The sequence below is a fragment of the Pteropus vampyrus genome, unplaced genomic scaffold, assembly GCF_000151845.1.
Source record: "Pteropus vampyrus isolate Shadow unplaced genomic scaffold, Pvam_2.0 Scaffold48, whole genome shotgun sequence".
Taxonomy (NCBI): domain Eukaryota; kingdom Metazoa; phylum Chordata; class Mammalia; order Chiroptera; family Pteropodidae; genus Pteropus; species Pteropus vampyrus.
This window is the reverse complement of record NW_011888829.1, coordinates 4,565,405-4,593,362: the sequence shown is the minus strand read 5'-3', so window position 1 is coordinate 4,593,362 and position 27,958 is coordinate 4,565,405. Positions and strand designations below refer to the sequence as shown.

General features: G+C 37.0%; 1 protein-coding gene across 1 annotated transcript in view; it reads left to right on the top strand.

The window, feature by feature from the left end:
- The window catches only part of NUP205 (nucleoporin 205), a 67,821-nt gene extending 44,875 nt beyond the window's left edge, over positions 1–22,946 (top strand). Inside the window, exons 26-43 of the mRNA XM_011359509.2 lie at positions 61–218; positions 737–817; positions 1,582–1,773; positions 2,279–2,546; positions 2,635–2,733; positions 5,082–5,230; positions 6,097–6,288; positions 7,179–7,300; positions 8,704–8,842; positions 9,961–10,087; positions 11,841–11,917; positions 13,406–13,534; positions 13,716–13,842; positions 16,893–17,059; positions 18,592–18,715; positions 19,192–19,320; positions 19,830–19,903; positions 22,612–22,946. Coding sequence (XP_011357811.1) covers positions 61–218; positions 737–817; positions 1,582–1,773; positions 2,279–2,546; positions 2,635–2,733; positions 5,082–5,230; positions 6,097–6,288; positions 7,179–7,300; positions 8,704–8,842; positions 9,961–10,087; positions 11,841–11,917; positions 13,406–13,534; positions 13,716–13,842; positions 16,893–17,059; positions 18,592–18,715; positions 19,192–19,320; positions 19,830–19,903; positions 22,612–22,764 — 2,507 coding nt within the window. The 3' untranslated portion in view covers positions 22,765–22,946. The remainder of the gene's footprint in view (positions 1–60; positions 219–736; positions 818–1,581; positions 1,774–2,278; positions 2,547–2,634; positions 2,734–5,081; positions 5,231–6,096; positions 6,289–7,178; positions 7,301–8,703; positions 8,843–9,960; positions 10,088–11,840; positions 11,918–13,405; positions 13,535–13,715; positions 13,843–16,892; positions 17,060–18,591; positions 18,716–19,191; positions 19,321–19,829; positions 19,904–22,611) is intronic.
- The last annotated feature ends 5,012 nt before the right edge of the window (positions 22,947–27,958 follow it).

Sequence of the window (27,958 nt, the reverse complement as noted above, 5' to 3'; positions counted from 1 at the left end):
ACAATGGTTTGCTCTTCTCAGTGTCCCAAGCAGAACTGAACTATTTTTTATTTTTTCTAGTGCGTCGAAAAATTCTGAGTATTCTTGACTCAATTGACTTCAGTCAGGAGATACCCGAGCCTTTGCAGTTGGATTTCTTTGATCGGACTCAGATTGAACAAGTTATTGCTAACTGTGAACATAAGAATTTACGGGGACAGACAGTCTGCAATGTCAAGGTGAGGATTGCTTTAAAGTGTGCACAGTATTAAGTGGCTCAGACTTTGAGTCGACAGAAATATAACCATTCAGTTGTTGTTTTTCTGATAGACATATTGGTTCGTTAGACTGTGGTTTTTAATTTTGAAACACCTGAGAAATAAAAACAAAGAGTCTACACTAAATTTGCCTGTTTGAAAGGTCCCCCATCACCTTTCTCTTAGTAATCATGCTGCCCAACTAAAAGTATGGAGTGGTTTTAACTATTTAACTTTACCAAGTTAATGGCCTCAGTAGAAAGAAGATATCCAGGGTGTTTGCACTAACTTACCTGCCACAGAAATTCTTTAGTTCTACTCTCTGGAATGTGAGGGGTACCGAATATTTTTGACTAGAAACTGGACAGTGCCACTGTTAGGTTATATTTAAAAGTATCCAAAACTTTTCTCTCTAGGACAGTTTATAGTAATTGCTAGTGGTTACTGTTGTACTAGTGTCTGAAATGGTCTTATTTTTCTCTCTTTTCCCACCTGTATAGCTTCTTCATAGGGTTCTTGTAGCCGAAGTTAATGCCCTTCAGGGTATGGCAGCCATAGGACAGAGACCTCTACTGATGGAGGTGAGCCTCTTGCGCATACGTTAGTATTAACCTTTAAATTACTTAAACTACTTAAATTGCCAGTTAGAAGATAAAACAATAAATTGACTTGTAGTTCATTAATTAGTAAACTACTTAAAAATTAAACTTTAATGGAATCTTTCACTTTTGGCTTTATAACTTTTATAAACTGAACTGAAGCTAATGTCTGGATGCCAGAATAAATAAGATCTTTTCTGTGAGGCTGGTTAAGGATTTTCTGCCTGCTTATGTGTATTAGACTTCACTTGCTCCCTTTCAGTGAGAGGAGAGAGTCATTTGTCATCACAAGGTGGGAGTTAAGAGGTCGGTGGAAAGAACCACGTACATGGAAACACAGCAGGCTAAGCTAAAGCGAAAGGCAAAGAATTAAAAGACACATCAGGGAAACATGCCATTGAACTTGGGTTTTAGGCAACTGTAGTGCTCCAGAGTAAGTATAAGTAGACAGTTGCAAGGAGAAAGAAGATAGGGTTAAAAAGCTCATTTCCACCCACACCACCTCCGCTCCCTGCCTTACACACAAACACACAGGCACACATAGAGCTGTATATATTTTTCATAGCGCTAACCAGCTGCATAACATGACAAGTTATCAGCTGACTGGCATGCATGTGGAAGATTTCCAAAATATACTATAATTGTTTTCAGATTAACTGACATTGTTCAAAACAGGGACCTGTTAGTAAAAGACATTATTTATTTGCCTCTGTGTTAACCTTGCAATCCAATTTCTCTGGCTTCAGGAAATCAGCACTATACTTCAGTATGTGGTAGGAAGAAACAAATTGTTGCAATGTCTTCATGCAAAACGGCACGCGCTGGAGTCATGGCGGCAGCTGGTAGAAATTATACTGACAGCTTGTCCCCAGGACCTCATTCAGGCAGAGGACCGACAACTGATTATTCGTGATATTTTACAAGATGTGCATGATAAGGTGACATACTTCCTAAATTACTTTATACTGCTGAATATTTAATTACCAGGTGAACATATAGCTTGCCAACCTTTTTTTTTTTTTTTTTTCTATTTTAGATTAGGAGTAAATAAGACTTCTGCAGTGCCAGTGCTAAGACTTTTCTTGCGAAAGAAAAGTATAGTAGTGGCTCTCAACCAGAGTGTGTATCAGAATTACCTAGGGAGCTTTTTAAAAATACACAGGGACAGATATCATCCCAGATCTAGTGAATGAGACAGTCTAATGGTGAGGCCATTTATGTGAATTTCCATTAAGAACTTCTAGGGAATTCCGGTAGGAATTCCTCTGATTAAGAACCCGTGTTACCCAGCATCCTATTTAAATTTCTATATATTAGCTTTTATTTTCTTTGAACAGTACAGTTCTATTCTTATGGTAGTTGAAAAGCTAAACGTATACACAATGTGTCAGTAACTATAGCTGAAAGCAGGGTCCTCACTCTGGTTTATCTTTTTGCTTCAAGATCCTGGATGATGAAGCAGCACACGAGTTAATGCCGGTGGTAGCAGGTGCTGTGTTCACCCTGACTGCTCACTTGAGCCAGGCCGTTCGCACAGAACAGAAGCATCCATTAGCCTTGAGGCCTGGAGAGGCCCATTACGCTTTTACGCTCGATGGTTGTTTCACCTCACCTCCTCCAGCAGAGAACCCAGTGGTGGGTTTTGCTTCTATTGGAGATTCTTCACTTCACATCATATTGAAGAAACTGTTAGACTTCATTTTGAAGACAGGTGTTTTAATCTAAATTTCCTATCAATTATAGCTTTTGTATTTGTTTTAACTTTAATTTGAAAAAAGGGTCTTACTCTGTCTACCTAGGTGGCGGATTCCAGCGAGTGAGGACACACCTGTATGGCTCTCTGCTTTATTATTTACAGATCGCCCAGAGACCAGATGAACCGGACACCTTAGAAGCAGGTAGAATTAGATAGGTTTCTAATCTTTTCTGGTTTTAGGGATTGGTTACTTTAAATTAAAAAAAAAAAAATCACTTTTTCATCTTTTAGCTAAGCAAAGCTATAACCAGTGAGTATAGAATCAGTTAGGTGTTTAAAGTCAAGGAAGAATGTTTAGTTTTCTAAAATTATGAAGATAGCACATAAGTACTGTCAAAAAAACCCCTCAAATACTGCTTTAGATTATATATTTTGGTTGCTCTCTGTCTCACCCCTGGCACCACTGAATATAAGCTGGGTATAGTGCGTACGCCATCTTTTTTCCCTTGCAGTATATCACAGTACGTATCTCATTGCATCTGTTAAAATAGCTATGTTATTCCATAATATGGAAGTAACATTTATTTTACCATTTGCCTGATTCATAGGCACTTAAATTCTTTCTAATTTCACTATCACAAAAAAAGCTGCATCAAATATTTTTTTATATGCCTATGTATTTTTCAAGAAGGATACTTCATGGTAGAATATTCATGTGAAAGAGTGTGCTCATTTTTCTTTTAATAGATTCTATCGAATGGCCCTCTACCAGTTTAAACTCTCGTCAATAGCGTGCATATGTCTTTTTGTTCTAATGTGAGGTTGCTCTTGGACAAATTCTAAGAAGTAGAACTTGGTCAGAAGATACGCATATTTAAAATATTGATATGTACTGTTTTCTAAAATGTAGTTAGCGTTTTTAATTGAGAATAATAAGCCGGATTCTTTGGTCTCCAGATATAAAAAATGTTTTTAACTGTTTAACAGACAAACATATATAATGCTCTAAGCCAGAGTTATTCTGTTATTTGAGAACTTGTCATAAGTGCCTTCTGTAATGGACTCCTTGTCCCCTTCTGAGAACCCTTATGAGCGTTTGTTATTTTGTACATAGATTCTTAAAAACCATTCTATAAGACCCAGATTATCTCATACTATTTTTTATAGGCTATATATTTTTACATAATATCTTCCTTAGAAGGTAATAATAGCCAAATGATGTATTTATAGAAATGTCCTACCCATTTAAATAATGTACAAAAAATATTTTTAAGGTCATTAAAAATAAAAGACTAGTTTAGAGAAGCTTTTTAAATGAATAGGAGCTTTCTAAAGAAAGATAGTAATGGGGATCCCACTCTCTCTTTCCCCCACAACATAACTCCTCCATTTTCCTCTTGTCTAAAATTTTTAACATTCTATAGTTGCCTAAAATTATCATTTTAACATCTAAATTGGAAAAATCACCACTTAAGCACTAGGTGGAGCTGTACGTCATGCTTTTTGTAAGTCATCAAGATGCGGTAAAGCAGTGTGACCATAAAAGAAAATTCTCCTTTTTTTAAATTCCAAAATGCTCTAATTTTAGAGTAATTTCCTCCTTTAGTTTTTTCTTAGTCATAATCGCTGCTTATTTTGATTTATTTTAAGTAGCATATTACTTTTTCCTCTAGGTAATAGTGTTTTTAAGTTTCAAATTAGAAATACTAAGTTTAATAAGTATTTACTGAGCATTTGTTTTTGTGCCAAACACTGTACTTACCTTCTGTTTATTAAAACTCTGAAGGTTTGCCTACTGCAAAAACTGCAAAAAGCTGCTATAAAAAAGTAAACTATAGACCACAATGTGGGTTACTTTTATTTTTTATGAGTAAGCTTACTTCGTTTTTACTCTCCATTCTGATCAGCTTATTTTGAGAAACTTTCCCCAATTTAAAAACTACTACTATGCAATAGTTGGAAAAGAACTCATAAGATTAGTTTCAAATGCAGGTTATTGCTTTATATAATGTATTTCTGAAACTTTTCTAAAAGGTTTACACGAATCTTATGTGAAATATATGATCACGTCTTCATAATTGTACATTTAAATTACTTTCATAATGGATATACTTTTTCTTTTTAATAAACATTTCAATTAAAAATATAAACGAATAAAAATATCTGATTTTTTGGGCAGTAGGTCTTTGTCTACTTTGTACCTGATCTTTTTGAGTGAAATTCTCATAGATATCAGTAAAAGGTAAACACAGGTTGCTTAGCAGAATAAATACAGAATATTGGTTCTCCTGGAGTTTCATAATTCATTTGATTTTTTAAAGAATAGTTTATCCTTTTCCTAGTACCACTGTTATCTTAGTGTATGTGCATGGGATATACGCGTTGTGTCTTAAAGTTTGCCTGCTGGGGACTTGTGGCTGGTGGGCTTTTGTGTACATGCTGCATTGTGAAGATTTTGTTGTTGTTCTGTATGAGGTTTAATTAATTACTCAGTTACCAATCTGCTTTTTGTTGGAGTGTTTTAAATTTTTTCTGTTGTAACTCTTTTAGCCAAGAAAACCATGTGGGAAAGATTGACAGCTCCTGAAGACGTGTTTAGTAAATTGCAGCGAGAAAACGTAGCCATCATCGAGAGCTACGGTGCCGCCCTCATGGAGGTGGTTTGTCGGGACGCTTGTGACGGCCACGAGATCGGAAGGGTCAGTAGCCCCTGTTTAGTACTGTAATCGAATAAGTATTTTGACTTATTTAGGTCTAAACCAAATTAACTTTTCGATATGTTATATATCGAGAATTATTTTCTGCAGTATATTTTAGTGAATTTGCCTATTTGCTATAATTTGGACTCTCAATTTTGTTTATTTATATATTTTGTTTAATTCTGTTCAGATTCTCCGTTAGTTCAGAATTTTCCCTCAGAATAATCTTTTTGCTGATTTTGAGGTTGGTCTGCCACTGGTAGAAACAACAGAGACGCTGCAGAGAACTTCTTGCTAGTGGAAAATTACATAGCATTTGAATCATGTTTTTGAAAACTGTTGGAAATGGATTTTAAGAAATAGGGTAAAATATAAACTGCAGTAACTTCTCAATTATGTTTTTAAAAAAGTTTGTTTTTAGGCATAGAAAAAAGAGTAGAAGGAGATAGACCAAAATGGATTAATTGTGTTTATCAGACTATGTATTTTCTATATAACTTTTATATATTTTCTATAATAAGCATGTAAGATTTTACAATTAGAGAAAAAACTATTTTTAAAAATCTCTTTCTTCCGAAACTTAATGTTTAGATTCTGCTAAAATATATTTAATACTATTATTTTAATGTATTGTTTTGTTTCAGATATATAACTTTACCCCCCAGATTTTCCTTTTATTAATAAATAAATCAAGATTCTAGGTACATAACATTTCAATTTTACACACAAAATAAATGGAAGAAAGTTTTGTTGCAAGCACCCATTCTCCTTATGAGAAAGTTCTAAATATTTCCAGATGAAGGCAGTCTCTGTCGTTGATTTTGGGAGCCATTTCGTGTTTTGGACTTTGATTTATCTTCCTCCAGATGCTGGCGCTGGCTCTGCTTGATCGGATCGTCTCTGTAGACAGGCAGCAGCAGTGGCTTCTGTACCTCTCCAACAGTGGCTATTTGAAGGTGCTCGTGGACAGCTTGGTAGAAGATGACCTTACGTTGCAGAGCTTACTCACCCCACAACCTCCGCTTTTAAAAGCCCTTTATACCTATGAATCCAAAATGGTGAGGCTTTATGTTCACTTGAAGTTGGATCAACCGCTCATTTTTTCTTGGGGCTAAAGATATATTAAAGAACGTTAACATGGCCTACATTTTGAATATTTCTGTCATGTAAGCTGTAATCATTCTAAGGAGTTTCATATTTGGGGACATATACTAGAAATATATCTTCTAAGCAGGCTAAATTTGAATTGAAATGATCCAGAGAGAGAGTTAGTTGAATAATAGGTCTGTGACTTACTCAGAGTGATGATAGTGGCGAATGACATGACACTCAGTGCTCTATGAGGAAAGCAGGGAGCAAAGTTGTCCTTCCACGACAGAATTCTGACTATTAGGTGCCTATTGATGTAGATGTGCTTGTTCTGTTTTAAACACAGGATTTTCAGTAGTCTATAACTCATCATTTTCTTTTCTCCAAATCTATTTTAATTTCTCTGTTGCCTTCTGGTTAAAAATATCATAGTGTCATAATAATAGAAGCGGTAAAGTCTTAGGTTGTTCATTAACTCTTTTTTCCATTCATTTAACAAATATTTATTAGATGTGTATTATATGCCAGGTGTGGCACTAGATTCTAGAGATACAGCTATGAGCAAAACAGATGATCTTCCCTGCCCTCCATAAGCCCACATGATGATAACAGGAACTACAGTTTAGTTGAATGCTTAATTTGTGCAAGGTACTATATGTGGCACTTCGGATGTGCTATGTCATTTAATCCTCAAAAAATCCGTAAGAAAGGTGGTATAATGTGCCCCTTTATAGCTAGCTCAGCATTTCTCCTCAGTGATGGTTGAAGATCAGAAATGTGCCATGAGAGAGTCTCATTTTTATCTAAGGTCCTTGGATATGATTTCTTTACTGATGATTTTTCTTGCGTTATTTCTTAGGCATTTCTCACGAGAGTAGCTAAGATACAGCAGGGTGCCTTAGAGCTGCTGAGATCTGGGGTGATCGTGAGACTGGCACAATGCCAAGTCTATGACATGCGCCCAGAAGTGGACCCGCAAGGGTAAGTGTCCATGCAGATTGTTTTGTTAAGTTCCCAGTAAAGGATTATTGAGGAAAAAAGAAATTCCAAACAGTTTCGGCACTGGACTATAATTCTATTTCAGCAGTATTCTTTCATCTTGATGAGGGCTTTTTTTCTTTTTCTTTTTCTTTTTTTTTTGTTTCTGTGATACATCCCTGCCACTTACTAATAAATGGGAGCTGCTAATAAGGGTAAAAGTGAGTAGGGACCTAGAAGCTTTACATTTTAGAGCAGTAATGTAAGAGGGAAATGGAAGATTATTTTGTTAGTGCATGTTTTTGTTCCTGACTGTATTGTTCAATAGAAATACAAGTTTTCAGTTATAGTGGTCTTTAAAGGATCGTGGTGAAATTATAATTTGTTGTGGATTTCCTATTCCTATGACTGGAATAGTATTTTATATTTTTCTCATTTTAACATTTTACCAGCTGCTTGTTAACTTGAAAACTTTAAGTCAAATTAAGTTTCAAGCTTTTTAGCAGATTTCTCATATGAGTTAATATGGGTTTTCTTTTTCCTTGTTTTTGTCTACATGGCTGCAATATTATTGGACAAAAAGCCTGCCCTCCTAACAATAAATAACACTTTGGTCAGTTTTAGTAATTTCCTTCAAAAGATCCATTGCCAAATTGAGTATTTGAGTTTTTTAGGCTTAACTGTAAAGAGAGCTATTTTACCTCCAGAAAAAAAATTTTTTTTTATATTGTTTTCTTAAGTTTTAAGCATCAGAGTTATGATTTTCACCTTAGGTGAAGAGGATTGAGTTAGTTGCATTCCTCAGTTCATGGCATATTGTTATCACTGTCTGTAAAATCTTTCTCTTATTAATTTCCTGTTATTTTTGTATTCTACTTCATTCCCTTCAACAGGCAACCATTTTCTTTTATTTAAAAGTTTAAATATAAACTTGCAATAAATAATATTTTATTAATACAATGTTCCGAGACCTAACCTTTTAAAAGTCAAGTGATTTTACAACCTCATTTTAACTTTTTTAAATCTTGTTTTTTTATATATATAATATTATAACGTGGATTCAATTTTGGCTTTGGGTATAGGAGAGGGAAATTTGGAAAAAACCTTGTTTTTATCTATTTCTTACTCATAGTCTCTAAAGCCCAAGGGAAAATTTAGAGTAGAATAAATACATTTAGGACGTTTCAAACATTGTCTTTTTAAATTATGCAGATTTTCTTTATTGAGATTTTTCAAACAAATAAGTCCATTTATACCGTCGATACAGGATGCAGAGTAGTCACTTGTAGCTTCACATCTTAATCAGCCCCCTGTGGTGGTTTGCATGGAGATGGTCAGGGACATTAGAGTATTAACCTTAACCCTGGGACTATTGCTCTCTCCTTGTTTGGTGGAAATGAATGAAGCGTGTTTGGCATGAGAGACCCCCCAGTGTTCATCCCTACTCCGGTGGACCGGTACCGCCAGATTCTCCTTCCGGCTCTCCGCTTGTGCCAGGTCATCCTTACGTCTAGTATGGCCCAACACTTGCAGGCAGCAGGGCAGGTAAGAGGAACCCTTAGTGTAGAAATCGTCTAGTGCCAAATCCTCATTTTACAAGTGCAGAAACCCTTGGCATAGAAAGCGTAAGTGAATTTACCTTAATTGTACTGTTGGTGGCACACCTGGGTATCGAAAACAGGCCCCCTTGAACTTCGCTCTGAACTTCATTGGCCTGTGTTTGTAGTCTTGTTTGGATGAAACACTGCAGCTAATTAGTAAGTAAGATGGAAAACAAGAGTTCTAAATTTGTTCTTCTATAAAAGGAAGCAGTTGTTATGATAGGAATAAGCAGGCTTCTAAATTTAATTTAACCAGGGGTATTTATTGAAAGGAGGCTATACACTATGTTAGGCCTTGCAGAAAATGCAAAAGTTGGATGATGCGCCACATTTAGTTGCGATATGTAAAGAATGAAGTAGTTCAAATAAATGAATTTTCTAACTAATAAAAATATTTTTCGGAGCACCAGAAATTAGTTTTATTTTCATCACTTTTCAGTGAAACTTTTAAAAAATATATATATCTCTGTTTCTTTAATAATGCAATATATAATTTAGCCTTTCACTGATTAATTAGGCTTATCATTATGAATCCGCAGTTTTTTATTGTATTGCTCTGATACCCTTAGGAGCTGTGTCCTAATAACTTATGGTAATTCTGTCTGCTTTCCCTGCCATCATTTCGGGCTTATCTTGCCAAGACAGAATGCTGCTGTTTCTAATGTGGCACCTTATTTTATGCTGCATTAGTCTAGGTGACATTCTACCCCTTTCACATGTGACCTTTGAGTCAGTTCTTTAAAACTCAGTGACTGTCCTTGTCTTCTACTTTATTAAGATTAAGGGGTTTTTTTTTTTTTAGCAGAAGTTGGTCCTCTAATACCAGTCTTTTACTGACTATAACAGAATCCCCTAGGGAGCTTCTATGAAAAATACCGATTACTGAGTTCCATGTCTAATGATTATGGACTAAGGCCAGGAATCTGTTTAAAAAAATAAAAAGGGACACAATTCCTGAATGATTCAGATGTTTGGCTTGTTTTGCCATAGTCTTTGCGAAGGCGTTTGTAGTCAAGTTGAGGAGACATCTTCTTCCATTTTTCCTCCTTTTTCTCGGCTTAGGTGTTGCAGTTTCTCATTTCGCATTCTGATACCATACAAGCAATCCTGCGCTGCCAGGATGTTAGTGCTGGGTCTTTGCTGGAGTTGGCTCTGCTCACAGGAATTATAAGTAAAGCAGCACTTCCTGGTGAGTTGATTATGTTGAATGGACTTTTAAGAAATCTTTACGGACTGACACATACTCTTAATAGAATGATAATTTTATTACTTTGCAGCTACATACGACTTATTTGAAATTGGCACTAAGAGTTCACTACTTTTTTTAAAGTACTAAGTTTATAAATATGATATATGCTCATATAAAAAATTCAAAGAGTTCAAGAAAGTAATTAACACTCAAAATCCCACTACCTAATGTTAATTAACACTTAAAATCCCACTACCTAATGTTAATTATCAAAAATTAACATTTGGTAGATAACTTTTCAGTTTGTGTCTAAACAATGCTCATATGTACATAAGAGAGAAAGAGAAACAGAGACATATAGAGGTAATTTATATGACTGAGATTACCTTTTAGATGAAGTTTTAGAAAATAACTTTAATTTTATACAATTTAACAGACAAAACTAATCGAAGAAAAACAGAAGACATTGTCGAGTTTCACACAAATGTTTCTTCATAACAGTACAAGAGATATTAGTTCTTAAAAATCATTATGATTAAGAAAAGAAAAAGATTGTGAAAAATTAAGATATTTTAGTTATTTTTCAAATTTTAATTTTTTTATTACATATAAATTTTAGACAGTTAACTCCTGATGTGAAAGATGAAATGATGAGTTCTTTTACACTTCCTCTTCCCCCTCAGATTATGTTTGCTTATATTATTTTTACTTTGTCAGGTTTTATAACATTTATATTCAGTCCTGAAACCATAATACCATAATAGCTCTTTGGTTTTACTTGTATATTTTCATGAATTCACTGAAAAACACCAATTCTTTTTTTTTTTCCTTTTATGGTTTCTTTTGATTTATCTCTTGGTAATTTTAATTTGTACTGAGATCCCCTCAACCAAGGAAAAGTATATTATAGTCCCTGAATTCTCTAATGTTTATGAACGGCTAGAGGTTGTTATTTTTAAATGATAGCATGGACAGTTGTGATTTTCTTTTCCTCAGAACTTGTAATATTAATGATAATAGCTCATATTTATTAAGTAATTAGGTGCCAAGTATTGTTTTAAACAGCAGTTAATTTATTTAATTCTCACAACTATCATAAGATATGGAGCTATTATTATCCACATTTTACAGTGAGGAAACTGAGGCACAGAGAGGTTAACTTGTCCAAAGTAACACAGTTAACACTGGTAATGTAGGGTTTCCCAGGCAGTGTGGCTTCTGAGCTTGTGCACTTACCTGCTAGCTGTACCACCCCTGTAGAGTTCATGGTTCCATAAAAGATTAATCAGCTCAATTTAGGAATCCAGACTGTGAAGCTGAATGCAAACTTGTTTCTACATGTGCAAACTGTACTTTTGCTGAAGGAAAAAGAAAAATATCAAATGATACAATATCTTGAAGAGGTTAAAGAAAAAAGAAATGCATTTTATTTTAGTTTTATATTCTAAATTTTTTCATGAGAAAGTAATTTACTGCTGAGTTTAGAATTTTTTTACTTTTATGGCCAGAGATAAAAAGATTTTTCTCAAAAGTTTTAAAAAGCGCCTTTTAAAATCACAAATTGAATCTAGATTTAGATTGCATATGAATGAACTTGAGGTAGTGTACTTATACTCTGTGTAAAGCCATATTTCTCAAAAGTTCTTCCTGGCAGAATCTGCTCAGTCACATAAAGAATATATGTGAACATACTAGAACTGCTCTTCCTAGCTTTTTAATGTGTTTATTGATTATAAAACTACAAATTTTATAGGTATATTAAGTGAACTTGATGTGGATGTAAATGAAGGATCTCTAATGGAGCTACAGGGACATATTGGAAGGTTCCAGGTAACTGATTCGTATTTCTTTAAAGAGCAATTGTAAGACTTTTAACAAAATACAAAAATCCCCTCACCCATCCTCCCCGATCTGCTCCCTGGATTTGGACAAAACCTTTTCAGTGGTTTTAATTGATTCTTTGTTACCTCTAAATAATATGCTTATATTGCTACTACTTGATTTTCCAAATTGAGGAATCATCTATTGACTTCCATTGAGGAGGATGATCTCTTTACTTATTTTCTTCCACCATAAAATATGTACATTTCTCATAACATCCCCCGAAATGCAACATAATTATAATTTTGATTAGATCAATGTTTAGTGTTACAGTATTATTACTCTGTAAATGTCATTTATATTAAGCCATGGAGGATATGTGACTTTTTTGTGTATTGTTATGTTTTCTTTAGAGTAAATAATCTTTTTTTTTTAATTTGCTTGGTTTTTATGTACTTATTTCTCATTTATTCCCCAACTCTTTTCCGTTGTGCAATCTTTTCAATATAGTCCACATATTAGATAATTTATCAGTCTTTCTGGGAGCCTCTTGGACTGCCTTGATTGAACATCTTCACTTTTTATTGGTTGCAGAGTAATTATATTCATATACTAGAATTTATATTCTATTATTTTCGATACAGTAATTTTCTTAACCAATACAAGTTTCCAAAAGAAAAATTCTGCCATTAGCATTTTTATGTACAAATGTTAAAACTATAACGTAACTGGTATCACTGGTCCCCAAGTGTATACATGCAGTACGTTTTGACTCGCTGTCACACAGTGCAGCAGAAAAGGTTGTGCTCTAACCAATAAAACCCAAATGCTCTGGGATTTTGTTTTTATTTTCAGTCTTTAACTTTTTTCTTTAGTAGGGAGAAGAGGATATTTTTGATGCCAATTTTGAAAAGCTCATTCTTTCCCTCTAAGAACCTTAGGAAAAATTGTGTTCTCAGGTGAAAGGTACCAACATTTCAGGCAGATGACAGTTGCGTTTTATCTGCCAAGGCTACCTGTGTGTTCCCAACCTCTTTATGAAGTCCCCAAAAGTGGCCACAGAAGTAATGGCCTTTGTATTTGAGCCATAGTAGACAATGTTATCATGGACATGCCTATTACAAATCATCTTCTATTTGCCATCTCATTTTGCTTGTCATTTTTATCAACTTGTATTTATTTAATGGATATCTACCAAGGAATTATTTGGTATGATACAGAAAATTCCTTAGCAGACACTTAGATTATAGTGGGGATTAACTGCTGTAAAAAATTGGTATTCTTTCAAAGAGTTGACTGCCAAGCAAATAACATTTGCAAAACGGTTAATATTAATAGGGCTAACTTTAGTTGACTCATTTGGAAGTAAGAAATCAGGTGCTTTTTAGAGAGTGATTCCACTCTCCACTGAGTTTTTTTTTTTTATATCTCAAGAAAGAGAGGTCACTAATTTTAAACATCTCCAACCAGATGTGAACACATCTTTTTCTTTCATAGCGCCAGTGCTTAGGACTACTAAGTCGCTTTGGTGGCTCGGACAGACTCCGTCAGTTTAAATTTCAAGATGATAATGTGGAAGGAGATAGAGTGAGCAAGAAAGATGAGATTGAACTGGCTATGCAACAGGTAAGAAGAGTGAGAACTGTGTACCTATTCTTGAAGCTTTTTGTTTTGAGGAATACTTGATAAAAATAACAGATGTGAGTAATTTTACAATTTGATTTATAACTTTGTTTTTCAAATCTGGATTTACATATTAGAGCATGTGGGGAGTAATGTTTTTGCTACTTCTCTTCTTCCACTGTAGATTTGTGCCAATGTCATGGAATATTGCCAGTCGCTCATGTTACAGAGTTCCCCTACCTTTCTGCATGCTGTGTGTCTCTTCACCCCAAGCCTGTCAGAAACCGTTAACAGAGATGGGCCCCGGCAAGGTGAGCCTTGTTCTTTCTTTCTGTATTTGAGGAGTTAAGTTGCCGTGATTATGACAAGCTCAAATTGGTTCCGGTAAGATGTGTTTTTTTTCTTTGATGAGTAACAGTGGGAAAATTTTCAAGCAAATTTAAGAAGGAAGGGGATACTATTGTCAGACCTGTGGATAGGCTGGTGAGCTTGAAAGAATAGAGGAATTCAAGATTCTCTGAGGACAAATTAGAAGAGCCATGTGGGGAGAGTATAATTTTGAGACCCCAAAGAAAGGATCTAGGATTGGAGAGTAAGCTAGCTGGGTGAAAAATATGAAAATATGATGGCCCCATTCTCTCCAAACATATATTAGAATGTTGGATACCATATAATAGGTCTCTAAGACTCTGTTCTTTTCTATTTTTTAATCTTTTCCTCTGTTCTATTCCTTGAATATTTTCAGTTAACCTATCTTCAGGTTCACTTATTCTTTCCTCAATCAGCTCCATATGGCTGTTGAGTATATCCAGTGAATTTTTACTTCAGTAATTGCACTTTTCAGTTCTAGAATTTCTGTTCGGTTCTTTCATTCATTTCTCTTTTCTCTGCCAAATTTTCTATGGTTTTATTGGTTATGAGCATATTTTATTTTCCCTCAGTTAGGATAGTCATGACAGCTACTTTAAAACCCTCATTCACTAGTTTCCAACATCTAGTTCATCTGAGATTGGACTTGATCGACTTTCTTGTCTCTTGAGAATATCTTCCATTTTAGCTGTTTGTATGTTGGGTAATTTTTAACTGCATACCGGACAGTATGAAGTTGTGAAGTTTCTGGATTCTGTTGCTTTATTTTCCTCTATGAGTGTTATTTCTTTTGTTTCAGCTGGCAGTTATCTTGACCCTACTTGGTCCGTGAACTCTGATCCTTGGGTGGCAGGTGCTCTTTCAGTTCAGGTTTTTTGCCTTTACCTGAGCTGCTTTTGAGTGTGTTCCATGCACGCTTGGTTCTGGGTGGTCAGTGATGTGGAAAGCTATGGAGATCCCTTCCCTAGCTCTTCCTAGATTTCCCCAACTTTCTTCAGTGGTTATGGTTTCCCAGCTTCCCAATGTCTCTTTTTTGGTTTCCTAGGCTCTGATGACTTGCTTTTTCCATTGGCACACTCGCCTCTGCACTGTGGTGCATGTGCTGCTGCCAGCTATGCTTCGCCCCAGGCTGAAGGTCATGGAGGTGGGAACTTAACTTGTACATATGTACGAGTTTCGTCTGCCCTCCTAGTGAGCCTGCAAGCCCTACCAATGTCTCTTTGCTGTCGTTCACTCTCTGGTACCTTCAGGTAGTTGTTTTTATATTATGTTGAGACTTTTTAGTTCTCTGTCATGGGCGGGAGATGAGGAATGGGCCCTTGTCTGGTATGATTTTAGTTTGTCATACTTGGAAGCAAAAGTCCTTCATAGCTGATAGATAGCTGTAGTAAAAGATACCTTTCATTCAGCGATTCATTTGGAATAGTCTTGCTTAGGTGAGAGTATGTCTTAAAGAAACAGGAAATAACTATAAAGATTTATAGTTATATTCTATAAGGTAAGTGTTCATTAAATCATTGAGATTGGATATATACAATAGTTCCTTCGATTTAATTTTAAGCAAATTAGTTCTCCATAGTTCTTGCTTTTGCCTATATTCAAAAAGGCTGCTGCTAGGAAGGAAGATCACTAAAATAAAAAATGCCACCGTGGAAAGGGGAGCGCTGATCCCTGAGGCCCTCGCCAGCACGAGGGGAAAGCTATCTTTCTTGTCTAGGTGGCTCAGGAAACATGAAAAGAGATTGTCTTCACTTGGAAGGACATGGAATGATTGAGAATTCTGCTCAAAGACATATTTTTATTCAAAACAGTGGTTTGCCTGTCACCCATCAGTGACATTTAACCTAATCTATCCCCTCTGTATCTGGCAATTTGTAAATGAATATGAATCTGTTTATTAATCCCTGTAAGAACTATAGTTTGATGGAGAGCTCTAATTCTGCCTAAAGAGCGTCGTAATCAGTCTTGCTCCCCAGCATATGCTATCAATTTGGCTCAAATACTTATAAAAAATTAAAAAAAAAAAAAAATAGTAGTAATCCTTTTCTTTCCCCCTGAACCCTGAATTTAACTTTTTAAAACAAATTGAATCTGAACATAACGTTTTCAAACAAAATGGTAAGTTTGTCATTTATCCTTCAGAAACATTAATCATATACTAATAATGTATCACCAGTAATTATTAAAATTTCATTTAGTTTCTTCTTATTTTGAGTCAGTCTTTCACATACCATTATCATTCTTTGATCTTTAATACTTGAAGATAAACTTAGGAAGCCTTGTAAATTGACCTTTATTTTTCCTTAGACTTATTGAGGAGTTAGTAAGCATGCTTCCCTCTGCCAGTTCTAGACATAGGAGCGGGTGGGTACGTGGTAGGTTCAAGAATGCCTAGTTATAGAGAGGCACTTTAACCCACTGGTTAAGAACACAGACTGATGACGAACTGCCTAGATTCGAGTCACAGTTCTACAAGTGACTATTGGTGTGACTCAAAGTTTAAATCCAATGGTATTTTTTGAATATTTCAGTTAGTGTTCTCATCGCTTTGGAAGAATGATTTTGAGCTGGGAATTCAGCAACCAGAAAGATGCAGACTAAATGAATCCATATAACTAGAGCAGTAGGGTGAGGCAGGAGTTATTCATCTGGGGTCAGGAAAGTCCAAACTTGTGTACATGGGGGATGGGTGTAAAGATTTACAGCCAACATGGAGTTCTGAAAGGCCTTCATCGAATAAAGGATGAGCTCTGTGTCCATCATCCAAATCTCCTTATTCTCTCAAGGTCTCCTGCCTCATGTACCTACCTGATTGCAGTATTTCCTAACCACTCCTTTGAACTGTGGTATTTAAAAGTAGTCTTGGGTTGGTTTTAATAATAGTTTACATGCCTGTAAATTCCTGGGCATCCCTTGTTTTAAAACAGGTCATTTGAAATTCCTATAAAATGCTTATGAGTGGAACATTGTTTTTTATCATCACCTCTATTAGATACCCAAGCTCCAGTAGTTCCGTATTGGCGCCTGCCTGGTTTGGGCATTATTGTCTACCTGCTGAAACAGAGCGCTAGTGATTTCTTCAGCTATTATGACAGTCACCGACGGAGTGTCAACAAGCTACAGAATGTAGAGCAGCTTCCACCAGATGAGATAAAAGAGGTATGACTCTTATAATGAGCTATGAAGCCGCTGATTTTACTAAGGGCTAGGGTACTGGTGTCAGACTTGTGAATAAAGATGACATATTCAGTAAGACGAAAGGAATTGAAATGATTTCTCTGTGTGGCTTGAAGAAGAGTCCCTCACCTTAGCACCATGCCTCATAAGTGCAGAAACGCTTGAAAGAAAGACAGTGAAGTTGAACCTGTTCAGGAAAACCACCTACCATTCAGTAGAACGGCAGCTGGCCTTTGAGTGCAGAGTTTTAGTAATTTATGGTCTAAAATCTATGCTGAGAAACTAAGTTTCTGTTGCAAGTGCTTATTCAGTAGAAGTGATTTCTTAGGCCAAACGTCTCTGTGCCTCCAGTATCTTCAGTATCTGGTTTACTGAGTTTTTCAGACAGTGGGCTGGCGTGTCAGACGTGACTGCCTGCTCTCGATGACCCGCAGTCATTCCCCACGTTTATTGTAGCTGCAAATGCTGAGCTGCTAGTCTTGCTCCCTAGGCAGCCTGGCCTCTTTCCTGTTTGTTCAGCACAGCTGAACTATGAGGCGTTGCTTGGTCGCTGCTGAAGCTTCTTGGTGTCCCGTGGCAGCCTGGACCGTTTTGCCATTCCTGGTTCATAGCAGCTTTCCTGAAAAACTCCATATCTCTCTTAAGAGTAGTCAAGGCCTAGTCCCTTTTGGCTCTCTTCAGATAATCCTAGAGAACATTATTGAGTTTACGATGTGCTAAGCCCTGAGTTCTGCGTGAATACACGAGGCAGATATTGCTGTCTCATTTCTCAGATGAGGAAACTGAGGCACTGCAAGTTTGCATAACTTACCTAGAGCCACACGGCTAGCAAGTCCAGGTCGAGGCAGGAGTTACTGGCTGAGTTCAGGTAGTCCCTGAAATTATGTGGTTTACATGTGGCAGCCCTTCCCCCTCACGTGTGGCTTATGGCGGATGCTAGTACTCGAAGAGGAACTGCAATGTCACAATGAAGTATGTGGCCCCCCCACTTCAGTATGCCTTCTGCCAGACCCAGTGTCTGAATTCTAATTGAACCATTGTGCTTATAGGTATGCCAAATAGACAGGTGGTTGGGGAGGCTTCTGGTTGATGATCATATTTTTTTATGCTCTAGAAGTCTGTTTTACATTTTCTTCAGAAGATACACGACAGCTGTTAAAGAAATTCTCTATGACATTGTTACACCTACTGCTTGAAAAAACCTACTGTTTTGTTTTAATTTGACAGAAAATTCGCTGTCAATCGGCCCATCAGCAGATTGGAAATGCCTGTTTCAGGCATAGGACTTTAACAAAAAGAAGATGAATATTCATTTGTGAATTCAACTGCTTTTTGGGTTCTTTTTTTAAGTTACTTGCTTCCTAACCAGATAATATCTCTTCTCTGCAAGGATGTTTAAACTTATTTGAATGTTTCTCACAGTACTTATCACAAGGGACCCTCATAGTAGATTTTCATTTTTTGTTGCAATTTACGTCATTCTTAATACTGCATTTGTTTTTTTTTTTTCTTAGTTATGTCAGTCTGTGATGCCTGCTGGTGTTGATAAAATCTCCACCACCCAGAAATATGTTCTAGCAAGACGGCGTTTGGTGAAGCTGATCAACAATCGAGCCAAACTGCTTTCCCTTTGTTCTTGTATCCTTAATGAAATCATAGTGGGACTTGAATGGTGACCTTTAAGAAAATCTGCAAATATAGGAACTATTTACTTATTCTCACATTGTTTGGGCATCGAAACCACATGGAAAGGGACATAATTACGTTCATTTATTCTCCAGTAAATGCCTGATATATTTCCAAATCAATATTTTTTTCTTATCTTTTAGAGTGTCTAATAATCTTGATAATGTATACAGATACTTTCTGTCAGGACAGGAGACAAGGACACTGGAGAGGATGCTGGCACAGTGCCCCACGGTCCCCGCCTCCTTCCTAGCACACCTTACTGCTTTCTGCGGAGACACCTGCAGTGGAATCTTACCCGTCTGTTAGACTGAGGTCGTGGGTACATCACTAAGTGGTGCAGTCTGCCCTTTTTTCTCTTCCTCAGAAACTGGTTTTTAAAAAAACATGTGACGAGAATGTTTTCCTTTCATCTGAGCTCTCTGTAGTCATCATAGAGACCTGCCTCTTTATCCTCTGGCGCCATCTGGAGTACTACCTGTTACATTGCACGCCCACAGATTCGCAAGATTCCTTGTTCGCCTCCAGGACCTTGTTTAAAAGCAGAAGGCTACAAGGTAAACTTTATTCTGCAAAGTAGTGAACCATAAATGCCTATAGATTTTAATGCCTTGAAAAACTAGATCCAGTTTTATTTATTTTTTTATGTTTTTAGGTTACTGCGAGTGGATTGGGTAATAAAGAGCTACTTAATTATTAGACATCGTTATTTTGTATTTTACTTCTATCTGTGTGGGGCATAAGAACATCTTAGAGGCTGCTTCTCAGCTTCTCCTCTTCTTTCAGTTAAGGGGTTACCCAGGTCCCGAGTCCCCCTGATCACAAATAATTTTCTAGAAGAATGGAAGTGGGTCAGCCTAGGCCAGAATTCTTGTTGCTAGAGTGAGCCTCTGACCGATGAGCATGATTTGTCTCCCTTAGCGGGCAAGAAACAGAAGAAGAGCTTGGGAACCGTGGCCTAGACCAGTGAAACGGGTTCCAGGGCCTTCTGTTTGTCGTCAGTTTCTTCCACTGTGTGGTGGATATATACTTGCAAAGATGGTTTGACTGTGTCTTTTATCTCTAGATTCCTTAGCTTCAGAAGCCAATCTAGATTTTAGAAGTGGACTGACTATAGTGAGCCAACATGACATAGACCAGGTAAGATTCTGCCTCATACTTTTTTTTTTTCTTTTCACTTTGAAAGGAAAATGGAAAAGCCTAGTGTGTTAGTAAGATTATAACTTCAGGGTATATACAAAGACCTTATGTGAATTCTGGCATGGCCACCTAACAGCTATGTGACTTGAAACAACTTACTTAACTTCTGAGCCTCCATTTCCTCATCGAGAAAATGGGAATGATAATTTATTCTCAGAGTTTCATCCGAATTAAATGACATTTCATAGGTTGAGGCTCCTAGGGTAGTGTTGGGAACATAGTAAGCATTCAGTAATTGGTAAGCATTATGATCTGGAAACTCCTCATTTCTTTTGATTAACTTCGTAGAATTTTTAGGCACAAAGGGTGACTCAGCGCTTACTTTTTCAGAAAATAATTTAATGGAGAGGTTATGAGGAGCCATTAAAAATTTCACTATAATAGACTATAATATTATACAGTCATGTGTCACTTAACAACGGGGATACGTTCTTTGAAATGTGTCAGTAAGTGAGTTTGTTGTTGTGCAGACATCATAGCATGCCCTCACACAAACCTAGATGATGCAGCCTACTGCACACCTAGGTACATACTTCGGCCTATTGAGCCTAGGCTACAGGCCTGTACTGAATACTGAAGGCAGCTGTAACACAATGGTATTTATGTATCTTAACATATCTAAATATAGAAAAGATACAAGAAAAATAGGGTATAAAAGATAAAAAATGGTACACTTGTATAGGGCACTTACCATGACCTTGCGGGATTTACAGACCTTGCGGGACTGGAAGTTGCTCTGGGTGAGTCAGTGAGTGAGTGGTGGGTGGGCGTGGAGGCCTGGGACATTACATTACTGTAGACTTTTTATATACATTGTACACTTAGGCTACACTAAATTTATTTTTTTAGATTTTTTCTTCAATAAATTAACCTTAGCTTATTGCAATGTTTTTACTTTATAAACTTTTCCATTTTTAAAAACTTTTTGACTCTTGTAATAACGCTTAGTATAAAACACAAGCACATCGTACAGCTGTACAAAAATATTTTCTTCCTTCATATCCTTATTCTATAAGCTTTATTCTGTTTAAAATGTTTTTCTTTTTAAACGTTGTTAAAAACTAAGACACAAACGCATACGTTACCTGAGCCCACGCGGAGTCAGGATCGTCAGTATCACACTGTCTTCTACCTCCACGTCTTGTCCCACTGGAAGGTCTTCAGGGGCAGTGATGTGCATAGAGCTGTCCTCTCCTGTGACAACAGTGCCTTCTTCTGGAATACCTCCCCAAGGGCCTGCCCTAGACTCTTCTTGAGGAGGTGCACTCTTTTCAGAAATATGTCCATGTTGGTTTTTGGCTTATTTCTTTTTTTCATCACAGATTTGCTTGTAAGCAGATAACGCGCCATGAATATTCCTCTCTGTTGATGATGGCTACGAAGCCATTAGGTGATAGGAATTTATCAGCTCCATTATAATCGTACATGTGGCCAGTCATTGTCCCAAACGTCATTACGTGGCAAATGTCTATATAGTATTATGTATTTAGTAACTTCTTGATCAGTAGTACTGGAATTGGATGAAGAACATTCCAAAAACAATTAAAATGAAAACCTCGTAGGAAACTAATAGCAGAATCTTAGGAACAAAGCAGTTATCAGGATGTGTGATATTAGGGAAAATGAATTACAGCTAGATTGGCTCCTGGGCATCTATATGTCCTTAGCCATGATTTGATAAAGCTTCTGCTTGTCCCTAATCCCTCTTGGTCACTGCCTTTCTTAACGCTGAAGACTGGGTTTTATCTAGGAAAGAGAGGCTCAGTTTCAGCATTTTCCAGATCACACTTAGCCAGACGTTATAGATACCAAGCTCTCATCTTCACCCTAGTCAGAAAAAATAAATCTGTTATTTTATAAAACCCTATAAAGTTGCCTCTTAGCGACTTTATAACAATAATTCATTTTTTGGCTTGGTGTGTTTTAGGGAAGTTAATGTTACATGTACAGAATTAGCTAAAGAATAGATCCCACAGAATTTTAATAAATATATGTTGAATTAGTGACTGATTCATTAGACTGGTCTATTACAAAGCTAGAAGGAATGCAGGCTTAATAACACATTTTCTCACACTGTGCTTTGATTTTAATGCAAAACCGAAGACAGGTAGAGTCATAATTTTGCACTTATTTTTAGTATTTACGTTTAATACCAAAAAGATCCATCTGAAACTGAATAGGCATTCTAAAATTCTAAAATACATCTGGATTCTAAAGTGTATAACACGTTCGCGTCCCCCATTTATATTTTTTGAAAGTAAAAGTGTGCAAGTGTTTTTTTTTTCCAATTGCAAAACGAAGTAGAAAGTAAAGTTTCTTTCCAGTATACCCTTTGCTTCTTTCTTATAAGTTCCGTATGGCCCTTCAAGAAAGGTTTTGTGTGTATGTCCACTCAACAGCAGCAGCATCCATAGTTGTTATGTAAAACAAATTTAAAATTTTACATATTTACACAAGAAAGGAAAGAGGGAAAACCAGTATCATATGAATAAAATCTACGGTGGAAAATGTATTATTTGTTTAATTCGGTATATAAGAAAGGACCATATTATAAAAATCCAAAGCAATTTTAAATGAGAAGACACAGAATAAAAGAAATGCTTGAGACTGCGGTTTTATTCATGAAACGTCATCTGTGTTACCTCCAGCTCCAGGCCGACGCTATCAACGCCTTCGGAGAATCACTGCAAAAGAAACTTCTGGACATTGAAGGATTATATTCAAAAGTTCGATCTCGCTATAGTTTCATACAAGCTCTTGTCAGACGTATCCGAGGCTTACTGAGGATATCACGGAACTGAGCTCTTCTAGGGAAGAGATGAATTGGAGGAAAACTGTCTCCTTTTTATAGATTAGTTTGTCTTTAAATTATGACCAAAAAATATTTTGCTATTTCTTTCTTTATATATGGACACCTTTTCTGTAAACTTCTTTGCCTGGTTTCATCCTCATTAGTAAAAAAAATAAACACTTTTTTAAAAAAACAAATGCATGATTAGTCTTTTGAAATTTTACCTAGAAAATGATTATTATCGGGAATCCAACAATTAAACATTCCACAATGGTTTTTTTTTCCCCTAGGGATATAATTTTGAACGTTAAATTAAAGTCATAGTCTGGAAATTCTTATTCATTCTCCCTCCGTGCCTACGTTACACTGCTGTGGTCTTCAGGGTTACTCCATGAGGCAGTGTGGGTAATAAACTACAGCCATGCTCTGGAGTGGTGTACTCGGTACTGTGAATAATGTGTTACAGATATGCCTCAAAAAGTCACACCATCTCCTATGATAAGAATGACGAGGAAGGTAGAGACCTCGTTTTGACTTTAGAAACCCACCAAACTGATCAGATCAGTTAAAAACTACACGTTAAGATCCTCTGCTTATTTGGTATTGCTGAGGAAGAGAGGAACCTGCCCTTTCGATGCTAAAACTCCTTAAAACAAAATATCTAAACTCTGTTTTTATACCTTTTGCTTTGCTGAAGAGCACATACTGTGCCTGACAGCCTCTCTCCAAGCACCAGGCAACAGAGTGCTGGGTCGGGCAGCTTGTCCGGGGGCCCAGAGCGTCAGCCTCACCCCGCTGGATTTATTATTTCTAGTCAGCCTGTTAAGCTGCAAATGCAGCTGCAGTTCTTCCTGCCTCTCCCTCCCCCAGCTTCTGATCCCTGTCCGCTCTAATTTTGGAAGAAACGATGTCCTTCAGTGGTTTACAAAATATTTTGATTCTGTGCCCCAGGTTTTTATCTTTCATTCCAATTTAAAAATTGTGTACTGTTTCAATCATACAAATAATATAATCAACCTAACATGCAGATGCCCCCTGTATCCTCATGCCTTACCTAATTTGATCAGATCTTTAATCATATTTGCTCTGGATCTTTTTTTTTTTCTTTTAAGGAAGTACGATGAGACACCTGCAAACTCCCTGATCCCATCTTCCTACTTCCCTCCCAGAGGTGACCATTGGCAAGAATTCACTGATGATCTTTGCATTCATATTTTATACTTCTGCTACGTATTGTGTATTCATAGGCATTGAAAAGTGCTGTTCTACAGGTCGTTACCCCATTTCCCATGTATAAAAAAGTGCAGCTCATGCCAGCATTAATTTAACATTACAGGTAGGAATGCTGTGTTTTCTGGGATTTGACGTTTTGGGCAACTGACAATGACTATACTTTGTAAATGGAAATACCACTACTAAAAACAGAATGCTATCAATAGAATGATGTCATTTGTTTCCAAAGACTATTGATACACTAGAGCCATGTGAAAATAATAATAAAAGCGAGCTATTTCGTGGTAGCCTTTGGAGGTGAGGTTAGGACTGTAATCTGCGAGTTATCTCAGGGTAAACGCTGCAGCTGCAAGCACCACCGGCAAGTATTCTCGGGGAAAATGGGAAACGGATTCATCTTTATATGTGTGTCATACATACTGTGGAGCAATTTGCAGGTTGCTTTTTTTGTTCAACATTGTGTTTTTGATAATTCCTCATTTTTCTTTATTACACGTATTGAATAGTGTCACATTATATAAATATCCTAATTTATGCATTCTACTATTGGTGGACTGGCATCCATTTAAGTTCTTAATATTTTGCTATTTAAACAGCTACAATGATGATTATCATACATGTCTTCTTGGATGAGACATGACACGTAAGGGGGTTTCTCTGGATTATTCTGAGTTGGAGAGTAAGAGCTTTAATTTCACTAGGCATTGCAATATTTTTCTTAGCATTTGCACTCATTTACTCCTACCAATGCGGCGGTGAGAGTTCCTATTTGTCCACACCATCAATAACGTACTTTTCCCCGAAGACTTTATTTTTTAAGAGCACTTTTAGGTTTAAAACAAGATAGAGAGGAAGACACAGAGATCTCCTATTTCCCCCCACCCCCACACATGCACAGCCTCCCCCATTATCAGCATCACTTATCAGAGCGGTACATTGTTATCAAGGATAATCCAACACTGACATATCGTAATCACTCAAAGCCCATGGTTTTTACCTTGAATCTCACTCTTGGTGGTGTACGTTCTATGGATTTGGATAAATGTATAATGACATATATCCCTCATTGAAACAGTATTTTCACTGCTGTAAAAATCCTCTGCAGTCTACCTGTTCACTTCTCCATCTCCCCTTGTCCCCAACTCCCTGGCAACCAATGGTCCATTTATTGTCTCTATAAGTTTGCCTTTTCTAGAATTTCATATAGTTGGAGTCATACAGTATGTAGGCTTTTTAGATTAGCTTCTTTCACTTAGTAGTATTCACTTAGGCTTCCTCCATGTCTTTTTATAGCTTGACAGCTTGTTTTTTTAGTGCCAAATAACATTCCATTGTCTGGAAGTACCATAGTTATTCACTCACCTACCAAAGGACATCTTGGCTGTTTCCAAGTTTTGGCAATTGTGAATGAAGCTGCTGTAAAGATCCCTGTGTAGGTGTTTATGTGGACATAAGTTTTCAGCTCCTTTGGGTAAATACCAAGGAGCGGGATTGCTGGATCATATTGTTAAGAGTATGTTTAGTTTTGTAAGAAACCACTAAACTGTCTTCCAAAGTGGTTGTACCATTTTGCATTCCCACCAATAATGTATTAGAGTTCATGTTGCTTCGCATCTTTGCCTGCACTTGGTGGTAGTATTCAGGATTTTGGCCATTCTACTAGGTATAAAGTGGTGTCTTGTTTTAACTTGCATTTTCTTGGTAATACATGATGCCAAGCATATTTTCATTTATTTGCCATCTGTATATCTTCTTTGGTGAGGTGTCTGTTAAAGTCTTTGGCCCATTTTTTAATTGGGTTGTTTGTTATTGTTGAATGTTAAGAATTCTTTGTGCATTGTAGAGATCAGTCCTTTATCAGATGCATCTTTTGCAAATGTTTTCTCCTAGTCTGTGACTTGTCTTCTAACTCTCTTGATATTGTCTTTTGCAGAGCAAAAGCTACCAGGTAGAAAAGGAATGAAGCCAGAAAAAGCTCATAGCTGTGAGAACAAAGACCAGCTGAGAGAGTGGAGATCTGGCTAAGACAAAAAAGTTGATAGGAGGTAGGATTTAGGCATATAATATTTCACAGATGGAGCAGGTCTAAGAGACAACAAAATCTGGGTTATGAACATGGTAGTGGATTGCCGAAATGATGTTGGGATCAAGGTCACCATTAGAAGTAAGGATTCTGGAAAATAAGTATGTAGAGCCTTCGAAGTCACCCATGATTGTGTTAGCTTGGGGCTAAAAGGAAGGCTGTTAGATGCCAAAATACTATGCTGTACTCCTGAAACTATAATATTGAATGTCAACCGTAATTGAAAATTTTTTAAAAGAAGAAAAAAATATGAGTAATAAGATGGCAATAACAAAAAATAACAAATGAGGAGACTGCTTAGGAAGTTAGTAGATTAAGACATCATAAAGGGGTAAAGGGAAGCCATGAATCTTAAAGGAGGTGTTTTTATGTGAGGACATTTCAATAATCTCTTAAAGTAGTAAGAGTTCTGTCTTTTCCATGCCTTATGATTATTTGGGGGTATGGAGGAAAGAGCCACTGAAAAGGCCTTAGCGGAATAGCCAGGCTTCACTTAAGACTTTATCTGTAAAAAGGGGATAAGGTTTTATGCAAGGAACTTCAATAAATATTTTGTGTTCAGAGGCCGTGCCAGGCACTTGCCAGGCACTGGGGATGGAGTTGTGTACTGAATAGATGAAGTCCTCACCCTCGTGTAGCTCACGGTCAGTCTGGTGTCTTGCAATTCAAAACATGGACCACAGACCACCAGTAGCTGCATCGCTTGGGATCTTAGTAGAAATGCATAATGTCAGGCCCCATCTCAGGTATACGGAATCGGAACCTGCAGTTTAACAAGATCCCCAGGTAATATGAATGCACATTAGAGTTTGAGAAGCACTGGGCAAGACTTGATTGAGTCATTTTTAGACATGTTGGAAAGTAGAATGTGTTATAGCCAGCTACCAGCATCTCCTTCCTCTTGGCACTTCAGTCCAAAGAGGCACTGCCCCTTTTAGTAATAATAGGGGAGCATCGGACACCAGCTTGACCAATCAGCATTCCTTTCCCAGGTATTTGACAATGGTGAGGAAAGAGTGATCCAGCCTTTCTATTGGTTGGACCGTTTAATGAGTAAATTCAAGTAAATTACACTGGCCATATTCTGGAAATCAGAAAAAAACGGAAGGCAAAGAGAACAATTAAGCAGATGTATGGAGAAATGCAGAAATGGTGCGGAAATGCTGCTTAAATTCCTGATAGTTTTCCTGTTCCCCATCGTTGTCCACTTTATAATATACTTCCGTATGGTTTAAGCTCATATGATTTGGTTGTTATTATTTGGAACCAGAGTTCCACTTACTATACGGGTGAATTCAGAAGGCTGAATGCAAAGAAAAGGGTGTTTTTGCAAATGTGTGTGTTGTTGGAGGTTGTTGAAAGATTTGAAGACGGGGAGCAGGTGGTGGTCCACAGTATGATGTGGTAGCTCTGTGCGGAGAGAGAGCAGAAGAGGTCTTCCAGAGCTCACTGTCCACATCAGACACATGACAAGCAATTACTGATCACTCACATTGTCTCATTTGATCCCTGCAACAATTGGACAAAGAGGGAACGGGAGCTTCAGAGAGGTTAAGTAACTAGTTCATGGCTGCCAGGAAGTGCAAGACAGTCATAAACGACCTCGTTGTGCGAGAATCCAAAGACCTCCACCTTAACTACTTAAGCACCTAACCTCTATCACAGGTGCTCAGAGCAGGTTACAAAGCATACCGGTGGAACTTGTGAAAAATACAACCCTTCCACTGATTCCGCATGAGTCTGGGGAAACTTTGTTAAAAAGCTCCGCAGGTGATTTTGCTTTGCATCTAGGGAATCTCTGCCTCATGCAGTCCTTCTAGGTCAGGAAGGCTTGACCTTGGTAGTGCATCAGAATCACTGGGGTGCTGGTAATAATATAGATTCTGGG